The following is a 20244-nucleotide window of genomic DNA, read 5'->3' as shown; positions in this document are numbered from 1 at the left end:
GGACAGGTTTTCAGCTTCTGGGTTTGTGTGTTCAAGACTATCATGGGGTGAGGATTTGGTACAAAATCCCAAACACCTTGTGGCATTCCTGAGCCCATTCCTGCAGCCTTTCCCATTCCATGCCTGCAGCCTTTGTCTTCCCATCGCATCCCTGAAGCATATCCCTTTCATTCCTTCCATCCCATTCCATTCCATCCCATTGCTGCGACCTTCCCCTTCCCATTCCATGGTTGGTCAACCAGTCAGGGGAGCGTTTCTGGCATGGAGACACACAGGGAATCCTACAGTCAGCACTCACATTTCCTGGAAGGCACCTCCTCTCCCAAGTGCCTCCCTGAGCACGGATTATGAGGCCACATTCCTGGTGTTATTCATGGCTACCAACAGAGAGGTGAAAATCTTCTGGCCCTGGCTCAGAGCCGCTGGAACTTTGCACAAAATCCCCAAACACGTTATGCCTGTGCTGACACAGCAAACAGTTACTCAAATGGCAAAGGTCACTTTCCCCTTTCTGACAGCTATTTTTGCTACATGTCCTGAAGTCCAAGGATAAAGGAGATGCAGAGCCAGGCAGAGTTCCACCCCTCACACCAGCTCAGGGTGTTAGAAAGATTTGGGAGAGAGGAAGGAACCATCCTGGGGAAGAAGCCAGGAGGACAGTGTCCCTCCTACCTGGTCCTGCTGATGTCCCACAAAATCATCCCAAGGAGCTGAGTGGGGTTTGCAAACATTTACAGGATGTGGTTGTGCAAACGAGCATTGCCTGGACTGGCTGCACAGCTGGGTTTCACCAAAGCCTGAGGCTGTGGTGAGTCTCTTCCCCAGAAAGTCATCAGCACCTCAGCAAGACTCCGCAGCGAATGGAGAGCAGCGAGTGCCAGCGGCTCCCAGCCCTGTGAGGCTGCCGTGTGTCACCAGTGGCTGGGAGCACCTGGGAACCGACACAGGTGGGGGAACAGCCACGAGGGCTGAGCCTGGTGCTGGTGATGCCACAACCCATAAGCTGCCCCAACTCCACGGTGCTGAAGGCAGCCCTGAGCCACTGGAAGGTCCAGCCCTGCTGTGATAGTGCTCTCCCGATGATATTCCCGTTTTCTGCGGAGTCCCGGGAGAGGCTGGTGATGGGGAGTTCCTGGGTAGCCTCGCACCGAGAGAAGGAACATGCACCAGAAATGCTGGTGGGCTTTCTCTGGTGGGTCCAGGGGAACTCCTGATGAAAGTCAGGTCCCCACCAAGGAATGCATTGAAAGTCATGCAGGGGGACTTGCCTGGGGCCACTCCTACCTCATGGGCAAGGGCACTGGGATGGCTGGGACCAGCCCTCTGCACCCTGGCCTTTCTCTCTTCAGAGAGTTTCTCCCAAAGGAATACCCTGCCCAGTCAAGGGCACTGATCTGGGTGGGTTTGGAAATGGCCACTTAGCAGGTGGGAACCACAAAATCACCGTTAAAATTGACACTCCCCAGCACAAACCCTACTTTTCAGCTGGAATGGAGGAGCCACGATGCTCTATGGTCTCAGGTGATCACTGCCAGCTCACGATCATGGAAACGTCGCCCACTTTGATTGACAGGAAACTCCCCATTTTGGACCCTTTTTTGGGGATGGGAGGGTTTTCTTAGACTCAGAATTTGCCTTTTCTCTGTGCTTTGCAGTGAGGAAACAATTTCCAGGCCCCCTGAGTGTGTAGCTGCATTCTTGTCTAGATATTTGAATTTCCTTGTGTGGGGGATCACCAGATGTCAAACCTGGGCACCTCCCGAGGGCACATGCTCAGCTCCAGGTGAGTGAGGTGGTCCAACAGCAGCATCCAAGCTCAAAGCTCAGGTGCAGACTTGGACCCACATCAGGTTTCTCACAGTGCCAAGCAAAGCCCTGGGAGCGGAAACACCCATCTGCCAGGTAAAAACCCCACAGCTTTTGTTTTTTTAAGAAATTCAAACTAATCAGATGCTGCTCTGTCCTGTCCTAGTAGAACCACTGCATGGCACATGCTCCTCTCTGACCTGAGGATGAGGAAAGCTGGGTGTAGGATGCCCCTGCAGAGGTACTTGTGAGTGCTGGGTACTGGGTTCCAGGTGTGGGATGCCCCAGGCGAGGTATTCTATGGGTGCTGTGCACTGGGGTGGAAGGTTCTGGGTGTAGGATGGTAGGATGCCCCAGGGGATGTATCTCGGTGCTGGGTGATGGATTCTGGGTGTGGGATGCCTCGGGGGAAGTACCTGTGGCTACTGGGTGCTGGGCAGCCCCCACTTGGGAAGCCGAGCCCAGCAGCAGGGACAGTGCTGCTGTTCTGGGGAGAGCTCAGATCCACCCCATGGGCAGCAAAACACTCGGTTTGGGAAACCAAGAATCAGCCGAAGTCCCTGTCAGAGCAAGGAAAGAGCCATGGATGGAAATGGGGCCAGCTCTTCTCTCCCAGCCCTTCTGGGGATCTGGAGCTTCCCCAGCCACTGCTGCTGTTTTGCCAGCGAGGGGGATGGGAAAGGGGCTGCTGGGGTTCTTGATGCTTTGGGGCATTTTCATCTGTTTCTTTTCAGGTTTTCACAGTTTTTTTAAATCTCCCAGTGCCTGTATGTCCTGTGAGGTGGGGTGTAAAAATCTAGAAAAATCCAGAAGCCGAGCATGAAAATGCAGAAAAATCTTGACTAAAGATTAAGACATATTTCCCATTGGAAAATGCATGCAACAGACAAAGCCTTGTTTTCATCACTTTATTTTTGGTCTGCAACCCTGCAGACCCTTCCCTTTACAGCAGGAAATATCCCGACTTCCCAGACGCAGCCCAGGCAGCGTTCCCGGACACCCCGTTACGCAGCTGAGCGCACGGTCTGGACGCAGCCGGCCGGGGGGGCTGAGAGACGTCACCGCTACCTCGCCTGGTCCCTGCAGGCACGGCCCTGCCTCGCCCTGAGCTTCGGCCAGCAGAGCCAGACAAGGAACCCGAGCATCACGTTGTCTTAGTCACGAACCAAGCAGGGAGACGTGTGGGAAGAGGTTTGATCCCCAGCTGGGGTTTTTAGGATGGTGCCTCAAAATTTGCATGCTTTGCTCTTTGCTGCTGCATGAGGAATATGTCCTGTCATTCTCCCGTATAAAGCTCTGCTTCCTGGAAGTCTCTTCCCAGGAGGAAAAGCAGCTGTGGTCCCATGGGGACAGGTAGAGATCTAGCAGAGCCCTTGTGGATGTGGCTGCTGCTGGCTGTGGGTGAGGAGCCCACAGAGCTCTTACCCAGCACTCACCCAGCAGGGTGTTGGACAGGAGGGCGCATCCCCAGGGGTTCTGTGGACACCCATCCTGAATGTCCTGGGACAGCTAAAAACCTTCCTGGGCAGCAGAAGTGACCTGGCAGTTTTTCACACAACGTAGCCAAAAAAAGCCGTTCGTGTTGCGTCAGGAGATCCAGCCTGTGAGGGGCCGTGCCAGCAGGACAGAGGGGTCACGGCCACCAGCAGATGCTGACTGATAAATGCCAAGCAGTGCCAGAGCTGGCTCTGTCCCATCACAGAGGAGGAGATGGTTGGCCCGGAGTGACAACAGGGCTGTGGATGAACTCTGTGAGCTTTGCTTGTACTTGCCACAGCGGCTTTCTCCTTCCAGTGGCTCTGGGCATCTCCTTTCAGAAACTACGAATGAAATGAAAGGATGTCCAGAAAGTACTGGAGAAATCCCTTGTCACCCTCATGCCCACCAAAGGCTCTACCAAATCCATTGTGTGCCACTAGCCAAAGGCTGCTGATAGAATAGAAGCCACCATTGTCTCACAAAGAGAGCAGAGACCAGTCCTGGTTCCTGTGGTCCGGCCCTTCCCACATGGGCCTATGAGCAGACTGAGTGTGCCAAGGGGCAGCCTCATCCCCAGGAACCTGGAGTTCCCTGAGCCCTTAGCTGCAAGCTCAGCCAGCCGGAGTCCCTAATGTGAAACGCATGTTGTTTAAACCAAGAGATGACTGTAAAAAATAAGGGTCGGATTTCTCTGGCTGCGAAGCCTCCCACGTTACCCCAAGCCCTCTGGTTTCCTGCCTTCTGGCATGTGTGACCTTCTGCACAGTAACCCCGGTGCTCCCCACAGAGCCCGGGATGGCAGGAAGAATAAAGGGGAGTGAAGACTTGCATAACGTTCATCCAGGCTTGCCAGGAAAATGCGGAGGCTGCTTGGACCAAGAGCATTGCTAGCCTTTTATGTCGGCTTTTCAAACGTGAAAACAGGCCTCCCTGCTCTGGGCTAATGGGCCCAGGACCTTCCCCAGGTGAGAGGGACCCCAGGGTGGCTGCAACCCTCACCCATCCTCTGGAGCCCTCAGAAGATATGGCAACCTGGGTAATTGCATCTTGCCTCACTTGGGCTGCCAGTGGTTTACCCAGGGCTGCCCTGTGCTGGCAGGGAAAGCCAGAGGAGAGAGGGTGGGAATGGAACCCAGTGACATGGCTGAGCTCCCAATGGAGCTGCTTCTCACTGGGGTGGATGGCTATGGCAAATCTTCCATCTTTTTGACTGACCCTGCTTTGAAATTAATCTCTGCTCAAGAAGCAGCCGAGAGCAGAAGCTTTGGGTGTCCTCTGTCAGGGGTGAGGGGGTGTCCCGAGCCCTGGGGAAGGATGAGGCTGTGCTCTGGCAGCCTGTGCCACCCTGCTGTCCCCTCAGAGCAGTGAGGGTTGGGGTACAACCAACCTGGGCAGGTGGCAGGAGCTGCATGGCTGCTCTCCAGAGTGGGGAGTGACAAAGTCTGAGCCAGCAAACTCGCTTGGGAAGAGAGGGAATAGGTGACCTCAGGGGTGGGGGTTTAGCAAGCTGTCAGGGTGTGTGATGGATGAATCCTTGGAGGACCAGGTGTGAGCAGTGACTGGATGGGGTACCCACTCTGTCCAGGAATGCTGCCAGTGCCTGTCTGGGTGAGATGTGCTGCTGTGCCCAGATGGGGGCCAGTAGGAAATCCATGTTGGATGTTTCCTGACCTCTGCCAAATCAGAGTAACTGTTCCTCTGGAAAACCTAAATTTATCCTTGAAGCCATGACGATGTATTTCACATGTCCTAGTCCCTCTCACTGGAGTCTCCCTTATGTTTGCAATTTCTAACAACAAAGCAACACTGTGAGCATCCTTCCTATTAATCATCCAACCATCCCTCCCGGTGATGCGAGCCCGGGGCTGAGCAGCTGCAGGAATTCGTGCGAGTTCAGACCGGGCTGAACTTTCACACAGTGACCTGCCAGGTCAGCCTGGGAAGGAGTGGGATGGAGAAAGGCAGAGAACAAAGACACTCACCAGAGTCCACCCGCTCACAGCCTGACATGCACGGGACAGGAACGGGCATGGGGATGAGGACAGGGATGCGCTGCCATGCATGTGGGGGCTGTTTGAAGGAGCTACTTCTGATGTGTGCTGGTGATGCTGCCTTTCCTGGGTGTCTGAGCTGGTGGGATTGCATGGAAGAAGGGATAGGGATGGATATAGTGAGAGGAATAAGGGCAGGGATTGAAGGATGGGGTTGGGAGCATCCCTTGGTTCCTGAGAGAACCTCCACAGAAAATAACTTCCACAGAAAATAACTTCCTCTGGAGTCTGCTCTTCCCTGCCCAAGGGCTCACCCCAGACACCCACAGAGAGCCCCGAGAGCCATTGTTGTGCCCTGCTGCTCCCTGTGCTGCTCTGGGTCCCAAGGCCACTGGGCCGGGGCAGTGTCTTCATGGGGTCCCTCCTGGGGACCTGCACAGGGGAAAGGCTCCTTCATCCCCTGGGACCAAACCTTGATCCTGCCCTGGCCCCAAGCCAAGCTGGGCAGTTGGAGCCCCACAGAGATTATGACCATAGCTCTTTTCCACACAGGACAGAGCAGGGCATGGAGAAACACCCCAGGAGCTCACACCCTGCTGGCCAGGCCGTTTTAAGCTCCATTTTAACTCGAGAGCACCCAGCTCTGTGGAGAACACCTTCCCAGCAGCCTGCAGTCATTCCCAGCCTGAGGCAGCTCATGGCCTCTGAGGGCTTTGCATTTGTGTACTTCAAAAATTTTTATTTCTCAGGGCAAATTTGAGAAGTCGCAATAGGAAAACGCAGCCAAAGGAAAACGCGTAAATCATGTGGCTTCTCAACAGGCCTTGGCTTCTCACATTCCCTCTCTCCTGCCACTGCAGAAAATAACCAGTGGGAACACGTCTGCTGCAGCACCCGGAGTAACCCTGTCATTTCCCAGGACAAGCTCCAGTGTTGGGTAACGGTGGGCAGGGAGCAGAGCTCACACAGGATTCATTTTGCCTGACATCATTCACCCACAGCAATAGCCAGCACATGAAACTGTGCTTCCCTGTTTGTCCCAGTGACTCGGGGGTTGGTGTTTTCCAGTCCAGAGGGCTCTTGGGGTGCCAAGTGCTCCAGCCTTGGGCTCCATGGGCATGACTCCTGCCAGCTCACTCTCTCCTGGGATGCCAAAAACCAGCAATACAAGCTGAAAAGCAGAATTTTCATTTTTCAGATTCCACCGGGGAATTTTTGGCAGAGCTTTGGCTGCCTCTCCAGCCCTACTCAGAGGTGGGGGATATGATGGCAGATCTGTTCTTGGTAGAGGGGCCATGACCCATGAGGGGGCACAGGCCAGCCAGGGGCACCCCAAAGAGCCTTGCAGGGACCCCAGGCCCAGCAGAGAAGGCTGGGGGGGGGGGCAATGGAACCCCATCACTACCACCCTTCTATGTCCCCAGCTCCTCTCTAGCAATAGTGTCAGGGGGAGCACAGAGGGACCCCCCAAAACCACAAAGATGTGGAAAATGAAGCTCACATTTTTATTGCTTCTTTTTCTCCTGCAGTATTTCCTACCCGGGTTTTTTTTTTCCTCCTCACTTGAAAAATTCCTTCTGACCATGAAATAAATGTGAAAACAGTGGCTGGCAGAGGGGGCTTGGGACTTTCTGGAGTGTGTGCCTGCTGGAATTTCCAAAATTCCTCTTTAACCTCCATGACTCCACCCTGAGCTGTTGCTGCTGGGTGCATTCTCTGAGGCCTCTCACTCACCGTTTGGACAGCAGCAGCCTGGGAAATGCTTGGAGATGGCATGGGGACTCCTCGAAAGAGAAATCCTCCTGCCAGGCATTTTCCGACAAGATGAAAAGCCTTTTCCTGGGGCCATGCCTGAACTGCAGGGCTCCGAGCAACAGCAGTGGGATGGAGGCAGAACTGCTGGGGGCTTGAGTGGAGAAGCTCGGCCCCGGAACCCACTGCAGCCCTGGTCCCAGGGGGCTCACATCGGGCAGACCCAGTGAGCAGTGGGAAGCGGGGACTTGGCTCCAAAATCCAGAGTAGGAGGAGAGGCAGTTCCCTGCTCGAGGCTGCGCGGTGCAGAGCAGGGACAGAGCACTGGGGCAGCAGGAGGAAGCGCCCCGTGGGGAGGGAGCAGAAGGGCTCCATCTGCTCCAATCGGAACAGAGCCGACAGCAGCTCCATCACAGTGTGTGAATTCCTTCATGGAGAGAAAACACAGACACTCGAAAATCCCTTTAAGGCAACGGAAAAAGACAGAACAAGAAGGAAGAGCCAGAAACCAGGGTCCAAGACACTGGCAAATAAAATAAGATGCACATTTTTTCACAGGGGAGTGATTGAAATCTGTGGGGGGAGGGTAGTGAGGGATGGATATATTCATCCTTGTTGCTCTTGGAGACCAGGAATGTTTAGAGGAGTGAACATTCGGCTTCCCTCAGGTGTACAGAGGAGCTGACCCGAAGAATGCCCCCTCCCCAGGGTTGGCAGCACCCACCTGTGCCAGGCCAGGGCCCCCCAGCAGAGCCCTGTGCCCACAGTGGGCACCTGCCCTGGGGCCCCAGCAGCCGCTTGGGCAAGGCCTGGGAGCCCTGTGCCACAGGGTCCTCCCGCCCCGGGGCCAGCAGGTCCCAGAGGGGCACGGCCTCTGAAGGTGACACGGGGGCATCCACAGGGGTGGGGAACCAAGCATCAGGGCTTGGTGCAGATCAGGGTCCCCAGTGCGGGATGAGGGGCAGGACAGTCAGCAGGGCTGGGATAGGGATGGGAACGGGGATGGGCATAGGGTAGGGATTGGAATGGGGATAGGGACAGGAAAGCGGATGGGAATGGGGACAGGAATGGGATGACGAGGGGAATGGGGGCAGTGATGGAGATGAGGACGGAGATGGGGGCAAGGATGACGAGGACTGGCACAGGCAGGGCTCAGCGACAGGGACCAAGGCTGCCCCGGGCGGGGGCGGACAGGACCCGGAGCCGGCGGCGGATGCGGGGCCCGAGCCGCGGCCGACGGGGAGGGCGAACAAAGCGGCGGGGCCGGGTGGGCGGGGAGGGGCCGGTGCGGGGCCCTCCCCGCCACGGGGGCATAAAAGCAGGGCGCCCGCGGTGGCGCGGGGAGCGGAGCGGGCGCGATGCAGCTCGGCGGCGCGGCGCTGCTGCTGTGTGCGGCGGGGCTGGCCGTGGCCCCAGCGCCGGCACCGGGAGCCGGGGCCGAGCGGCGGGCGGCGGCGGGAGCCGGGCGGGAGCGGCGGGCGCAGTTCGCCTCCTGGGACGAGGTGAACGTGCTGGCCCATGGGCTGCTGCAGCTGGGGCACGGTCTGAAGGAGCACGTGGAGCGCACCAAGGGACAGCTGCGGGAGCTGGGCGGGCGGCTGAGCGCCCACAACAGCTCCCTGGGGCGGCTGCTGCGGCAGGCGCGGGAGGCGCAGGAGCGCGGCGAGCGGCTGCGGGGCAGCGTGCGGGAGCTGGAGGGCCGCGGCCGGCAGCTGCTCAACCTCTCCGAGGCGCTGCGGCAGCGGCTGGAGGAGGTGGCGGCTGACAAGGACGCGATCCAGGGCCGGCTGGAGCGGCTGGAGGGCCGGGTCCGTCTGGCGCTGCAGGTGCGGCCGGCTGGGAACCAGAGCGCTCGGGACCTGGGGGCGCTGCAGGTGAGCGCGGGGGGCACCGGCATCCACGGGGGAGCGGGCTGGGGGGAGCAGACCGGCACCGGCCGGGGGGAGCGGGATAGAGAGGACCCGACACGCCCCTGCCACTGGCACCGAGGCGGGGAGCGTTGGTGGGGGGACACTCCCCAGAGCCCACCCGCAAGGGGACAACGAGAGCGATGCCCCGGGACATCGGGAGCGGTGGGTGGGGATCAGCTCCAGGGGAGCGGAGCGGTCCTGGGGGCACCTGGAGCACGCTCCCGGGAGTCTCGCATGGGCAGAGCTTCCCGGAGTTGTGGGGCTCACCTGGCTCTTCCCCCGCAGTCCCTGATGGATGCTCAGAACCTGCGGATCGAGGAACTTCTGCAGAAAATCAAGCAGCAGCAGTACAAGCTGGACAAGCAGAACCTGCAGATTAAAAGCCTGCAGAGCAAGGTGAGCCCCTGTCCTGTGCTGCAGCCCCCAGCCTGGCCCTGCATGCTGTGGGCACCCTGGTGTGAACACCCCTGCTGTCCTAGCTCTGGTGGCTGTGCTGCTGCTCCCCGGCTTTGGGGACCCCAAAGGGGCCACAGCTCTGGTCCCTGTGCTGCAGTGATGTGAGGGTAGCAACCTGCAAGCTTCCAGAGAGTTTGTGTGGAGCAATAGGAGGAACTGGTGGGTGGGTACAGCCTCCCTGGGCTCTGCCTTTGCATTTATCTGTAGAATAAAGTAGCTAGCACGGGTGTGAAAAACCACAATCATTTCTGGCTTTGCCAGGACTGGGTATTTCCTATTCCTCGAGGTTTCTAGGCAAGTTCAGCCCCATCTCTGGTCACGGGGAGTGGCTGGCCAGCTCCCCTGAGTAACGGGGTGGAAAACAAGCGCAGATGAAACTGTTCTGATTTGTGCATTTTTTTTTTTTTTTAGGTCAATCTACTAATTCCCCTACACCACAACAAAACACAGTCTCCAAAATGGAAGATAAGCCTGAAAAAGAGCCTCAACCTCACCAACCAGAGTCAGAATATCAGTGGGGAGCCCGTGCAGACACAGAGTGAGTATCTGCAGGTGCTGCCCTGCTTGTCCATGCCAGAGCAAACCTGCAGCAGTTGTAGCTTTTTGGAAACAAAAGGTTCATTTGTCCTGAGCCAGGATGTGAGATTTGCTTGAAAAACTGGAGCTTGGGAGTATGGCCAGAGTGAGGGCTTCTGGAGCACAGGCAGAAGCCTTCTGGGCCAGTGTTAGTCCAGCAGGAATTTAGGATTAAAGAGGCTTTTTTTCCTGCCTGGTGTTAGGAATGCAGTGGGGAGCAGACAAAGCCTGAGAGCAGGTATTTGTCAAGAAGAATTGGCAGGTGGGGGGTGAGGAGAGGAGGGTCTCAGCTCTTCTAAGTTAGCTCTTGTTCACCTGCTCACACTTCACCAGGCAGGATCTGCTTTGCTTTCTGTGGGAGGAGGGGAGGGTTAGGGAGCCCTGGCCTGAGAGCAGAGCTGTGTACTTTTGTATCCCTCTCCCTTGGCTCGTATTTAGAGATCATGCATGAAATGCAAGTGTCTCAGCTCGCACTATCCTTAGCAGAAGGTGCTGAGTTGCAGTGGCTGCTCACAGCCCTGGGAAATGTGCACTGGAGCAGGCGAGTGGATGCTGCATCTGCAACTCCCGGCTCTGCCTGGAGCATCTTCTCTGGCAGCAGGGCTGGAGGGGCTCCTGCAGAGCAAAGGGCAGCAGAGCGGGTGTCCCCAGCTGCGCCAAGTCCTGCAGCCTCCCTCCAGACGGGAAGTGGTGTCCCCGCAGGGTTTGTGGGCCAGGAGCAGCTGCTGTCGTGTTGTGTCAGCTAGATCACAGTGCTGGCTCTGCCTGTGCAGCTGTCTGGGGATCTTCAGCAGGAGCCAAACAGAAAGCAAGCAGCATGAGGAGGCATGGGGAATTCCTTCTCAGGGCCTGATGCAGGGATGGTTATAGGAAAACACATGGTAATTCATCTGTGGAGCTGGGAGCTGTCACTGGTGTGTCTGAAAGCTGGGTGGGCAGAACAAAGGGCTTGTCCACATGGACAAAAAGAGAGGTGGGATATGGGGCTTTGAACTCCTCCTGGTGCTCAGTTCAGTGGGGCTGTGCAGGGTCAGCCTTACTCAGAGCAGCACTTCTGAGCCAGGAAACTCTCTCAGAACTTCTCTCCCCTGTTTTTTTCCAAGCTCTGCTTTGTGACTTGCCTGCAGTAGTGTGTGCCATAGAATTGTTTGGGTGGGAAGGGACCTTTAGAGGTTATCTAGTCTAACCCCCAATTCCACTCTTGGGGTATGCTGACTGTGGGGTGCAGGGAGATGGGTTGGGACCTTTCCTACTTGCTGGTGCAGATGTAGGCTATGCTGGCTACAGAAATGTTTGTGATGCACAGTGGAAGGCAGCAAGAGCTACAGCCCCCACAGATGCTGTGTGAGCTCAGCACCTTCCAGTGCTGCACTGTCCCTGATGGAGAGACCCTGGGCATGCCGATTCTGTCCCGCCCAGCTGTGAGCTTCCCCTTTCCTTTCCTAATCCCTGATGTTGGTATCACTGACAGAAAACAAATTGGCTTCCTTTCATTAGCAAGTCGAGTGAGTTTTCTGGCAAACCTTAAAGCACACAGGCTGGCCCTGTGCCCTCTGCCTGGGGAGGCTTGTGGCTGCCTTCAGAGCAGGGGAGTGCTGGGGAGGCTTGTGCTGGCGGCTCCCGGGCTATTGTCAGGCAGAGCCCGGTGCCGGCGTGGCCCTGGGGAGCGGCGATGAACTCCATCAGCAGCCCTTGCAGAAAGACCCTTTTATTTGCATCCAGCAAACACAAGTTTTTTCAGGGCTGGGCTGGCGTGGGGCCAAGCATGTGAAAGTTGAAGGCTCAAAGCTGCCTGGAGAGTGAGAGGTTTAATAGCTTGCAGAAGGAGGATCACGTCTTTGGGCAGAGCCTGCGCTTGCTGGCAGCCAGCCGAGTAGGGGAAAGGTAGAGCCCTGCTCACGTTCTCCCCATGGCACTGAGACTCTAAAATAATGGGGTTGGGTTGGGGCAGGAGAGGGGGAGGCAATGCAGGCAGCTCTAGGCATGCCCTGCCATCCCTGCAGATGGGTGTTTAATACCAGGTTAGTGACCTCCCCTGTGTCATGGCTGGAAATCCTGTTGGGTGAACACAGAGCCTAAGGCAGCTCCAGTCTTGTTGTCTTGCTTGGCTAAATAAAGGGGGAGGGAAAAGAAAACACAGGAGCAGTCAGGAGGGCTTGTTCTGCTGGTGCTGTTTGGATGTGCAACATGAACTGGAACTAAAAAGCATGTTCCTCAAACAAAAAGATTGAACAGGGACTGTTCAAGCAGCTGCATCTCGTTCAGCTGCTGGAGAGTCCCTGTGGCACCAGGGGAACAGGGATCGAGTGCAGGGAGCGCAGCCAGGGCCCAGAAATGAGAAACAGGCAGGGATGGAGTTGACTTGTGCATGCTGGGACTGCTGAACATCTGCCTGGCATCATCCCACTGATGCTGGGAGATGCAGTGGGAGAGGAGGTGAGGAGCTTGGCAAGCCTAGCACCTTCCTGCCATGGCAGTATGAGCAGGGGCCTCTGGCTGGGGGGTTCCTTCCTCTGAGCCTGGTTTGCTTCCCTGCCTGCATGTACCCAGAAAGTGGGGCTATTTGGGATGCCCTCGGCCCCTGCACTGCTGGGGGCTCTGGGTGGTTTTGATCCTCGATGCACAGTGCACTCAATCCCTGTGTCATGGGTTCAGGGTAGGGCTGGGGCACAGCTTGTCCTGTGGTGCACTGATGGTGGCACCAGTCCTGCACTGGCATTGCCCTGGGGGTGTGAGGGATGTGCCACGAGCTGTGCTGGCTGTGGGAGAGGGGCTGCCCCTGCCGAGGAAGGGAGATTTTGTGGGGGGAGGGGGAAGCAAAGGGAGGGATATGTTGGAAATGGGTTAAAGGTGATGGCAGGTGTCGTATTTCTGTCTCCTGGGTCACCCCTGACCTTTCTTCTAGTTGGGGCACTGCTCTTCACTCCAGTGCAGTGTTGGGGCTCCTCAGCACCCAGTGAGGGTGGAATGGGGTGATGCTATGCAGGGGCTGCTTTTGCTCAAAGCACCTCTTTTTTCCCCCTGCATCTGCCCCCAGGAAGGCCCTGGCTGCTGGAGGAAGCCCTTCTCCCTGCTGCTGCTCTGGATCATGGTGTCAGCCCTGACCCTGGGGCAGTTACTGCAAGGGGACCCCCACAGACAGCACCTCAGCACAGCCCAGGGCTTGTCTTGAGGTTTCTTTACTTGTCTGTCTCAGGGTCATGCTGGCAGCAGCTGTGAGCCAGGGTAGCCAGAGCTACAACCCATCCGCTCTGGCTTGGGGAGAACAGGCCCCCTTTGTCTGGGGGTGACTGGGGCACCTGTCCCTGCTGACAAAGAGCCCCTTGACTGCGCAGCAGCCTGGGGATGGAGTCCCTGCACATCCTCCTGTGGCCTTCTGACTCGGGTGTTGTAACAGGTTCCCCATGCCTCATCTCTCCCAAGTGCTGTGGGTGGTGGTTCCTGGATGGACTTTTATCAGTGCTGTTGAAATGGTGCTTTGCTGGCAGCTCTGGGCAAAGTCCATGCAGGGCAGAAGGAGCAGTGGGAGCCCCTGGGGATGGAGGGGGACAAGCTGGGGGTGGCTTCACCCTGGGCAATCCACTCCTGTGAGGAGCTGGGGCTCCCAGAGTCCACCCCCCCTTCCTTGCCTCAGTCACTGTATCTTGGAAAAGGGGTCGCCCCAGCCTGGCGCTGTGCCTGCTGGTGGCAGGTTGCCCAGCAGGACGTCTGGCTGGGGCCACCACAGTTGCTGGGAGAAAGAGGTCTTGTGCTGGATGCTCAGGCACGTTCCTGATGTCAGGACTCTGTCTTTCTTTCTGCCCCTGAGGCCCCTTGACCCTGTTTCAGCCTCGTGTGGGATGGGGATGCTTGGCCCTGGCAAGCTGCTCCTCCCTGTGGGTGTAGAGGAAACTGGGAAGCTCCTCCGTCCCTCCTCGATGGGGAGCCCTGCTCTCCAGCCGAGGTCACTCCAGCCTGGCCCAAAGCCTGGCTTCTGCCTTGGATGAAAGCCCAAGGAGCTCTGTTTGAATAAAAGGGAAGATGTGGGATCACAGCATTTAAAGATGCTGAAGTTGGGGGCCGTGTCCAGAGCCGCAGCCACTGCTGTGCTCGGCTGGCCGGGCTTGTGACCAGGGCTGCAAGTGCCCAGGCCATGGTAGGAGCAACCTGCTGAGGAAGTGGGGTTTGTGGCCATCTCCTCAGTTGCTGTTTCCTTCCCCTGCAGAGCTACCAGAGGGTTGCCACCAGCTCTTCCTGGCTGGGCAGCAAAGCAGCGGCGTTTTCCAGGTGCAGCCCGCAGGATCCCAGCCCTTCAAAGTCTACTGTGACATGACCACAGGTGAGGCCGTGCACTGTCCTGCAGGGCTGGGCTGGGTGCTCTTGTAAATGGTAACCCCAAGGGACTGTGTTTTCCCTTCCCATAGAGGGTGGCTGGACAGTGATCCAGAGGCGCATGGATGGCTCTGTGGACTTTGACCAGCTGTGGGATGCCTACAAAAATGGCTTTGGAGACCTTCATGGTAGGTGGATGATGGTGTCTATGTTCTCACTGTGGGATAAGGGAAGCTTAGCAAAAGCTATTCCCCTTGCTGGCCCCTGGAGCTCTCTGTGCTGAAGCACAGGCATGGGCTGAAGAGGGGGGGACACTGCTTGCAGAGCAGGGGTCCTTGATCTTCCTGATGTGTCCTGCAGGTGCCAGACAGTGATTCAAACAGTGCAGCATCCTAGGTTGTCCCTGTTTGGAGCTTGCTCACATCTCTGCTTTTCATGGCATGTTTGTGTCCCTGCAGCCAATGTAATGAGTCTTATTTCAGGTGACTTCTGGCTGGGCCTGGAGAAGATACATCACCTTGTCCAAGAGGGAAAATACAATCTCCTGATTGAGCTGGAAGACTGGGAGGGGAATTCCCAGGCGGTTCAGTTTGTTTTCAGTCTTGGTGGTGAGAGCACAGCCTACACACTCAACCTGCTGGGCCCTCTGTCTGGAGAGCTGGAAAACGCCATTGGGGAATTCAGGCAGCTGCCCTTCTCCACTCGGGATCGTGACCATGACCTTAAAGCTGACACAAACTGTGCCAAACACCTCTCAGGTCAGTCTGAGGTCTTCTATCCCAGTATATGCACTTCCCTTTCAGCCCTCTACTGTCTAGTGATGGTCCAGTGGGACACAGACCCTGTGGCACTAGACTCCTCGGCTGAAGGAGCCTGTCTTGTCCCCTACTTCCCTGGGACAGCTGCTTCTTTGGGAGGAGCCGTGCAGGGAGCCGGGGGGGAAGCTGAAGCTGGGGGAGGGTTCATGGTTCAGGTCTTGGCCCAGGCATCTGTCCTCATAAGAGCTTTGTTGTCTGCCACTTTGCTTGGAGCCTTTCCAAGCAGAGCAGAGGCCTCCCCTGCCCTGGCTGCTGAAGGGTTGGAGGGGGTTTTTCACAGAAGGAGGAGCAGCCTGGATTTGCAGATGCAGCCTGAAGTCATATAGGATCTGTGAGAGGTTCCCCAGTGCATGGGACTCCTTGACTGTGCATGAGGTGGTCTTGTAAGATCCCAAAGCCCTAGAAAAGTTGGGGAAAGGGGGGCATCAGCTGCCTTGAACCTGGGTTTTTCTGTCTGGAATTTCTATGAGTTAAAATTCTCTTCATTGCCCTTGCAGGTGGCTGGTGGTTCAGCACCTGTGGCCATGCCAACCTCAATGGGAAGTACTTCCGCTCCATCCCCCGGCAGAGGCACGAGCGCAAGCAGGGCATCTTCTGGAAGACATGGAAGGGCAGGTACTACCCCCTGAAGTCAACTGTCATGAAAATCCAACCTGCAGTACTGGACGCAGAGCCCTAAAATTGCTACTTGAGACTTTCTCTGTGGAGCATGGACCTGAGCTCCATCACTTGGTGTTTACAGAAAACAATCCCCCCTTCCTTGGTTAGAAGCCCTCTAGAGGCATAACATTGCTCCTCGCTAAAAGTAAAACAGCTCTGTGTTGCCAAAACCCCTGCATGGGAGCTCCCAAACCTGAAGAGGAGCCACCAGGAGGGAGATCCACCTCCAGAGCATGCACGAGGGTCTTCTGACCTGCTGTGTGCTGCTGTGAGAAGTTCAAATTGTCTGGTGCTTTCTATCCTGTCTTAACATTTCTGTACTGTGTTGATGAGCTGGGCCTGGGGCAGGTGGGGCATGTGAAGTGTCTCGCTGCTCTGGACCACAGCATTGGGTATGGAGTCTTGCTGTGTCCCATCTTTCACTGTTGTTCCCTAATGATGTCCCACATACCCTCCTGTGAGAGCCCCTGGAGCCTCCTTCCCTTGCTGGGTCTGGGGGCAGTGAGCCTCAGGCAGCTCCATCTGTGCAGCCCCTGTCCCCCTGAGGTACAGGGCTTGGTGGGAGTGCTGAGGGTGACCTGTGCAGAAGGGGACCTCAGGCTCACTTGCCTTCCCTTTGAAGACCTGTATTTCTGGCTGTGCTGGAATTTCCTGGGAGCTGGGAAAACTGCTTCCAGCTCTAAGGTTGATGGGTGAGATCCTGCAGCTGCTTGCCTGAGGGGCCAGGTCCTGGGGAGCTGTGTCTGGAGCTCTGTCTGGAGCCTGCCAGTGCTGCTGGGGGTGGGTAGGACAAGCAGTGGGGACAGCACAGATACTGAGCAGTGACTGTCCCTTGGTGGGACCAGCCCTGCTGTCACTGTCAGCCCCCCAGGAATAGGGGCTGCCTTCTTCCACCAGACCCCTCATGCTTTGCAGAGTGACTGGACCTGTCCCCACACGTGTGTCCCAGCACTACAAGGCCAGGGGACGGCAGGGTTTCTCTGCAAGAGCCACAGCTCATCAGGTGTGTACCATGATGTGTGGCATCACCTCTGCCTTTGGGGTGGGTGTCTGGGGAGAGGTGGCCAAAACAGGTCCCTGAAAACTTACAGGCCAAGCTGCAGTCTTGGGGCTTCCCAAGCATCCTGCCCTATTGAAGTCATATTGACTACTGTGCTAGAGCTCCTAGCTGCTAAATACTGTACATAGTTGTTTGTAGGATGTTGGACCTTTTTGATGAATTCCGTGTTTTGATTTGTTTTCATATTTAAATGCAGTGTTAATAACAATGTGGTGTAATTTATAAATGTTGATGCTGGAAAGGAAAACAAGTGTAGTTTGTGTATTTTAAACTTTTTTTTTGTACTAAAATATCTTTTCTGAAGATGTCTTTTAATAAAAACAAGCCTTTAAGTGTCGTGCCTGGATTATTTTCCTGATGGTTTACCTGTGGCAGGTGTGTGGGAGCATTGTGAGGACTCTGCATTTGAAAACTTCCCTTGCTGGAAGTGTGACCTGAGCACTCTGCTCCCTTCTGGCCTCCATTTTCAGCTGTAGCCTTATGGAGCTCTGAGATAAATTGCTGCTTGAAGTTTATGGGCTCCTAAATTTCTTTTCTTCGTGGAAATTAGGCTGTGGGGCAGCAAGTTTATAAGTGCTGATGTGTTGGGTTTTCTTATTCCCTGATGGCAGACCTTTGCATGAAGGGGATATTCTGTGGACATAGCTGGAAAAGCCTGTGCCAACTCTTCAAAAATGAGCAGAGGTTGAAGGTCTGGGTGATCCAGGCTCATCAAAGTCAGAGCTGATCAGGACAAGCCCCACCAAATTAGCAGCCTTTTGCCTGCTTATACCACATGTGTGTAGTCATCTCCAAAAGCATTTATTGTAACTTCTGGGGTGTGATTATAGATGTAGGAATGAAAGGAGCCAGGAATGGAGCAGGGGCCTTTAAGGTGATGGGGGTAAATTCCAGCAGTGCTCCCAATACTGTATTTTTTTTTTCTCCAGCTCCAATCTACTAGAGCTGGAGAAAAGCATAGGTGCTTCTCTGGCTGGGCAGGGAAGGAAGAGAAAAACTCTTTGTTGCAGGAAGAAAAGATGAGTCTGCTCTAGTCCCTTGAGCAGCTCTATAAATACCTGATGTACCTAAATATGGCCCCAGCTCCTGCATCTGTCCTGCGTCCCGGGGGGAAATCCCAGGGTTAATGATAGCCCCAAGCACAACTGTGCAAACAGCCCATTATACCCAGCTCTGTGCTCACTCCTGCATTCACAAATGCATTTTTAATACTCCCTTTGCTTAATTCAAAACTTGCTTAGTCCCTGAGTGCAGCAGCAGCTACCGGAGTGCATGTTTTAGTCTGGATCCTGAAGTAATGAGACTGACGTGGGATTTATGCATCAAATAGAAGCTGGTGAAGGAGCTCTTCTGCATTTACTCATTGTCAGGGGTTTTTTTGGCACACCTGGGGTTTGCTCCCCTGTGGTGCATTTGATCTACAAGGAGCTGCCTGGTCGATGGTGCCAGATAGTACCAGACACCATCCTGGGTTTGGTAAATGCCAAATGGGCAACTGCTAAATGTCCTAAATCTTGCCTCTCCTAGGGCTCACAGCTTCTGCTTTCCTGTGTGTCTCAGTCGTGCCCGTTCTGCTGCACGAGTCTGCACGTTCCGTCAATGCCACCCATGCCCCAGGGCCGCTGGTGCCACACTGGAGCATGCGGCACCCTGGGGCCCTTTCAAGGTCCCTCTGCAGAAGAAGCCAGTTCTGAGTCTCTGTTTTCATCTGAAATCCTCCACCTCTTTCACTTTTAACAGCCCCTTCAACTGCAGCTCGCGGGAGCTGCCACGGGGCTCCTGACAGCGACAGCCCCAGCGCGGCCGGAGCACAGGCGGCCTCCAGGTACCGCCTGCTGCTGCTCCCAAAGCCAGCGTGCTTCCTGCAGGGGCCGGGACCTGCCGTGCCAGCAGCTCCTGCTGGGATGAGCCAGCCGGGACTGCGAGACCCTCCAGCAAAACCCCAGCGATGGCTGATGTAAGGGCTGCTTCTGAAGGTGGGGATGGAGTAAAACCAAAGGCTGCAGGGTCTGGACAGGCGCGATGGGGTTTTTGGGGCAAGCAGCACTGTGGGATAGGTTGGGGCCGTGCTCAGGGTGGCACGGAGCTGGCGCACCCCTCAGTGATGAGCGTGGAGGTGTTAGGAGAAGCAGAGCGATTCGGGATTCTCACAGAACATCATTAGATCAAGACGAAGTTGTGTATCAGGCACCAGCATCCCAACCCAGTTGTGTCTGTGGCCCCAAAAAGTGAGGATAGGCCCAGCCTGCTGCACAGAGCTCCCTCTGAACAGTAGCAACAACCATCGGGAGACAGGACAGCAGGGCCTCAAGCTCTTTTTTGTTCAACAGTGGAATCCAAATAGCTCTTTGGCAAAAGGGGAAGGTGTGTTTGTGTGTACACAGAGCTGCAGTAGCTTGGATGGACAGGCTGAACCCCTGCATCTGTGGCACCAAGGTGCTGCAGTGCGTAAGCCAGAGGCATCACCAGAGCCCCCCACCACCGTAGCACCACAGCAGCAGTACAAAACCAAAAAAGGCAAATTGGCAAAGTCCCGCTGAGAACAGAAACCTGCCACACAGCCAAGGAACAGCAAACGGAAAGCAAGAGAAAAGTTCTCCACCCACCAACACCAACACTCTCCAGGCACCCCCAGTCCAGCACTCGGCCTCACCAGCTTTCAAAGTCATCTCTGGTTCCCAATGCCTCAGGGTGCCTGGAGACACAGGGGTGCCAGCACTCTCCCAGTCCTTCCAGTTGCTTCAGCTCTTCTGCTGGATCTCAGCAGCACCGAGCACAAATTGAGTTTCTTATGGATGTGCCTGGCACAGCTTTGTATCTGCACCTTTACCAGGGACACCTCCCAAGCAGAGTGTTCTGGGGTGGCCCCTTGAGGGTGCTCATGGACTCCCAGGGATTCAGATCCCACTAAGAGGGTGGGAAGGGGAAATTCTGGCTTGAGCATCCCAGGCAGGCAGCTGTGTTTCTGGGACACTGCAAGGGTTGAGGCTCTCAGGACAAGCTTCAGCATCTTAGGTGACCATTTTGAGCAAGTTTTTGTCATGTTAGAAAAAGAAGCAGATGGCATAGACCTGACAGCTCTCCAGGGTGTGGGCCCCAGCAGAGTTTAGCAAAGTATTTGGGGCTAGCAGGACCCCCGCTGGCTGTTGAGGAGCACAGGCAGTGCAGGTGGCTCTGTGCGGCTGCAGTGAGAGCTGCAGGGTGTGCTCGGGGTGTGTGGAGGGTCACGCGAGGCCCCTCTGGGGTCACTGGAGCTGCTGCTGTGAAGGGGCTTTAGTCCCAACAGTGACAGTCTGGGGCCAGTGGGCCCAGAGTGGCATCAGACTGGTTGGACAGGAAAGTGTCCTTAATAGTTTGTTGATCCAGGTGGGACCCACAGGCCACCACCTTTGTAGTCTCCCTTCTCCAAGCACCCAAATGCTGCT

The 20244-nt window shown here is 56.0% G+C and overlaps 1 protein-coding gene across 1 annotated transcript; it reads left to right on the top strand.

Moving 5' to 3' along the window:
* Positions 1–8386: 8386 nt before the first annotated feature.
* Positions 8387–17151, top strand: ANGPTL4 (angiopoietin like 4). Its single transcript, XM_068997110.1, has 7 exons — positions 8387–8902; positions 9224–9334; positions 9806–9932; positions 14175–14288; positions 14374–14469; positions 14764–15039; positions 15597–17151. The coding sequence occupies exons 1-7, from the start codon at positions 8387–8389 to the stop codon at positions 15776–15778; spliced, it is 1422 nt and encodes a 473-aa protein (XP_068853211.1). The 3' UTR covers positions 15779–17151.
* Positions 17152–20244: the final 3093 nt, after the last annotated feature.

This window comes from Aphelocoma coerulescens, chromosome 28 (genome assembly GCF_041296385.1).
Source record: "Aphelocoma coerulescens isolate FSJ_1873_10779 chromosome 28, UR_Acoe_1.0, whole genome shotgun sequence".
Classification (NCBI taxonomy): Eukaryota; Metazoa; Chordata; class Aves; order Passeriformes; family Corvidae; genus Aphelocoma; species Aphelocoma coerulescens.
Note: the sequence above shows the minus strand (reverse complement) of the source record. Positions and strands in the feature narration are given on the sequence as shown.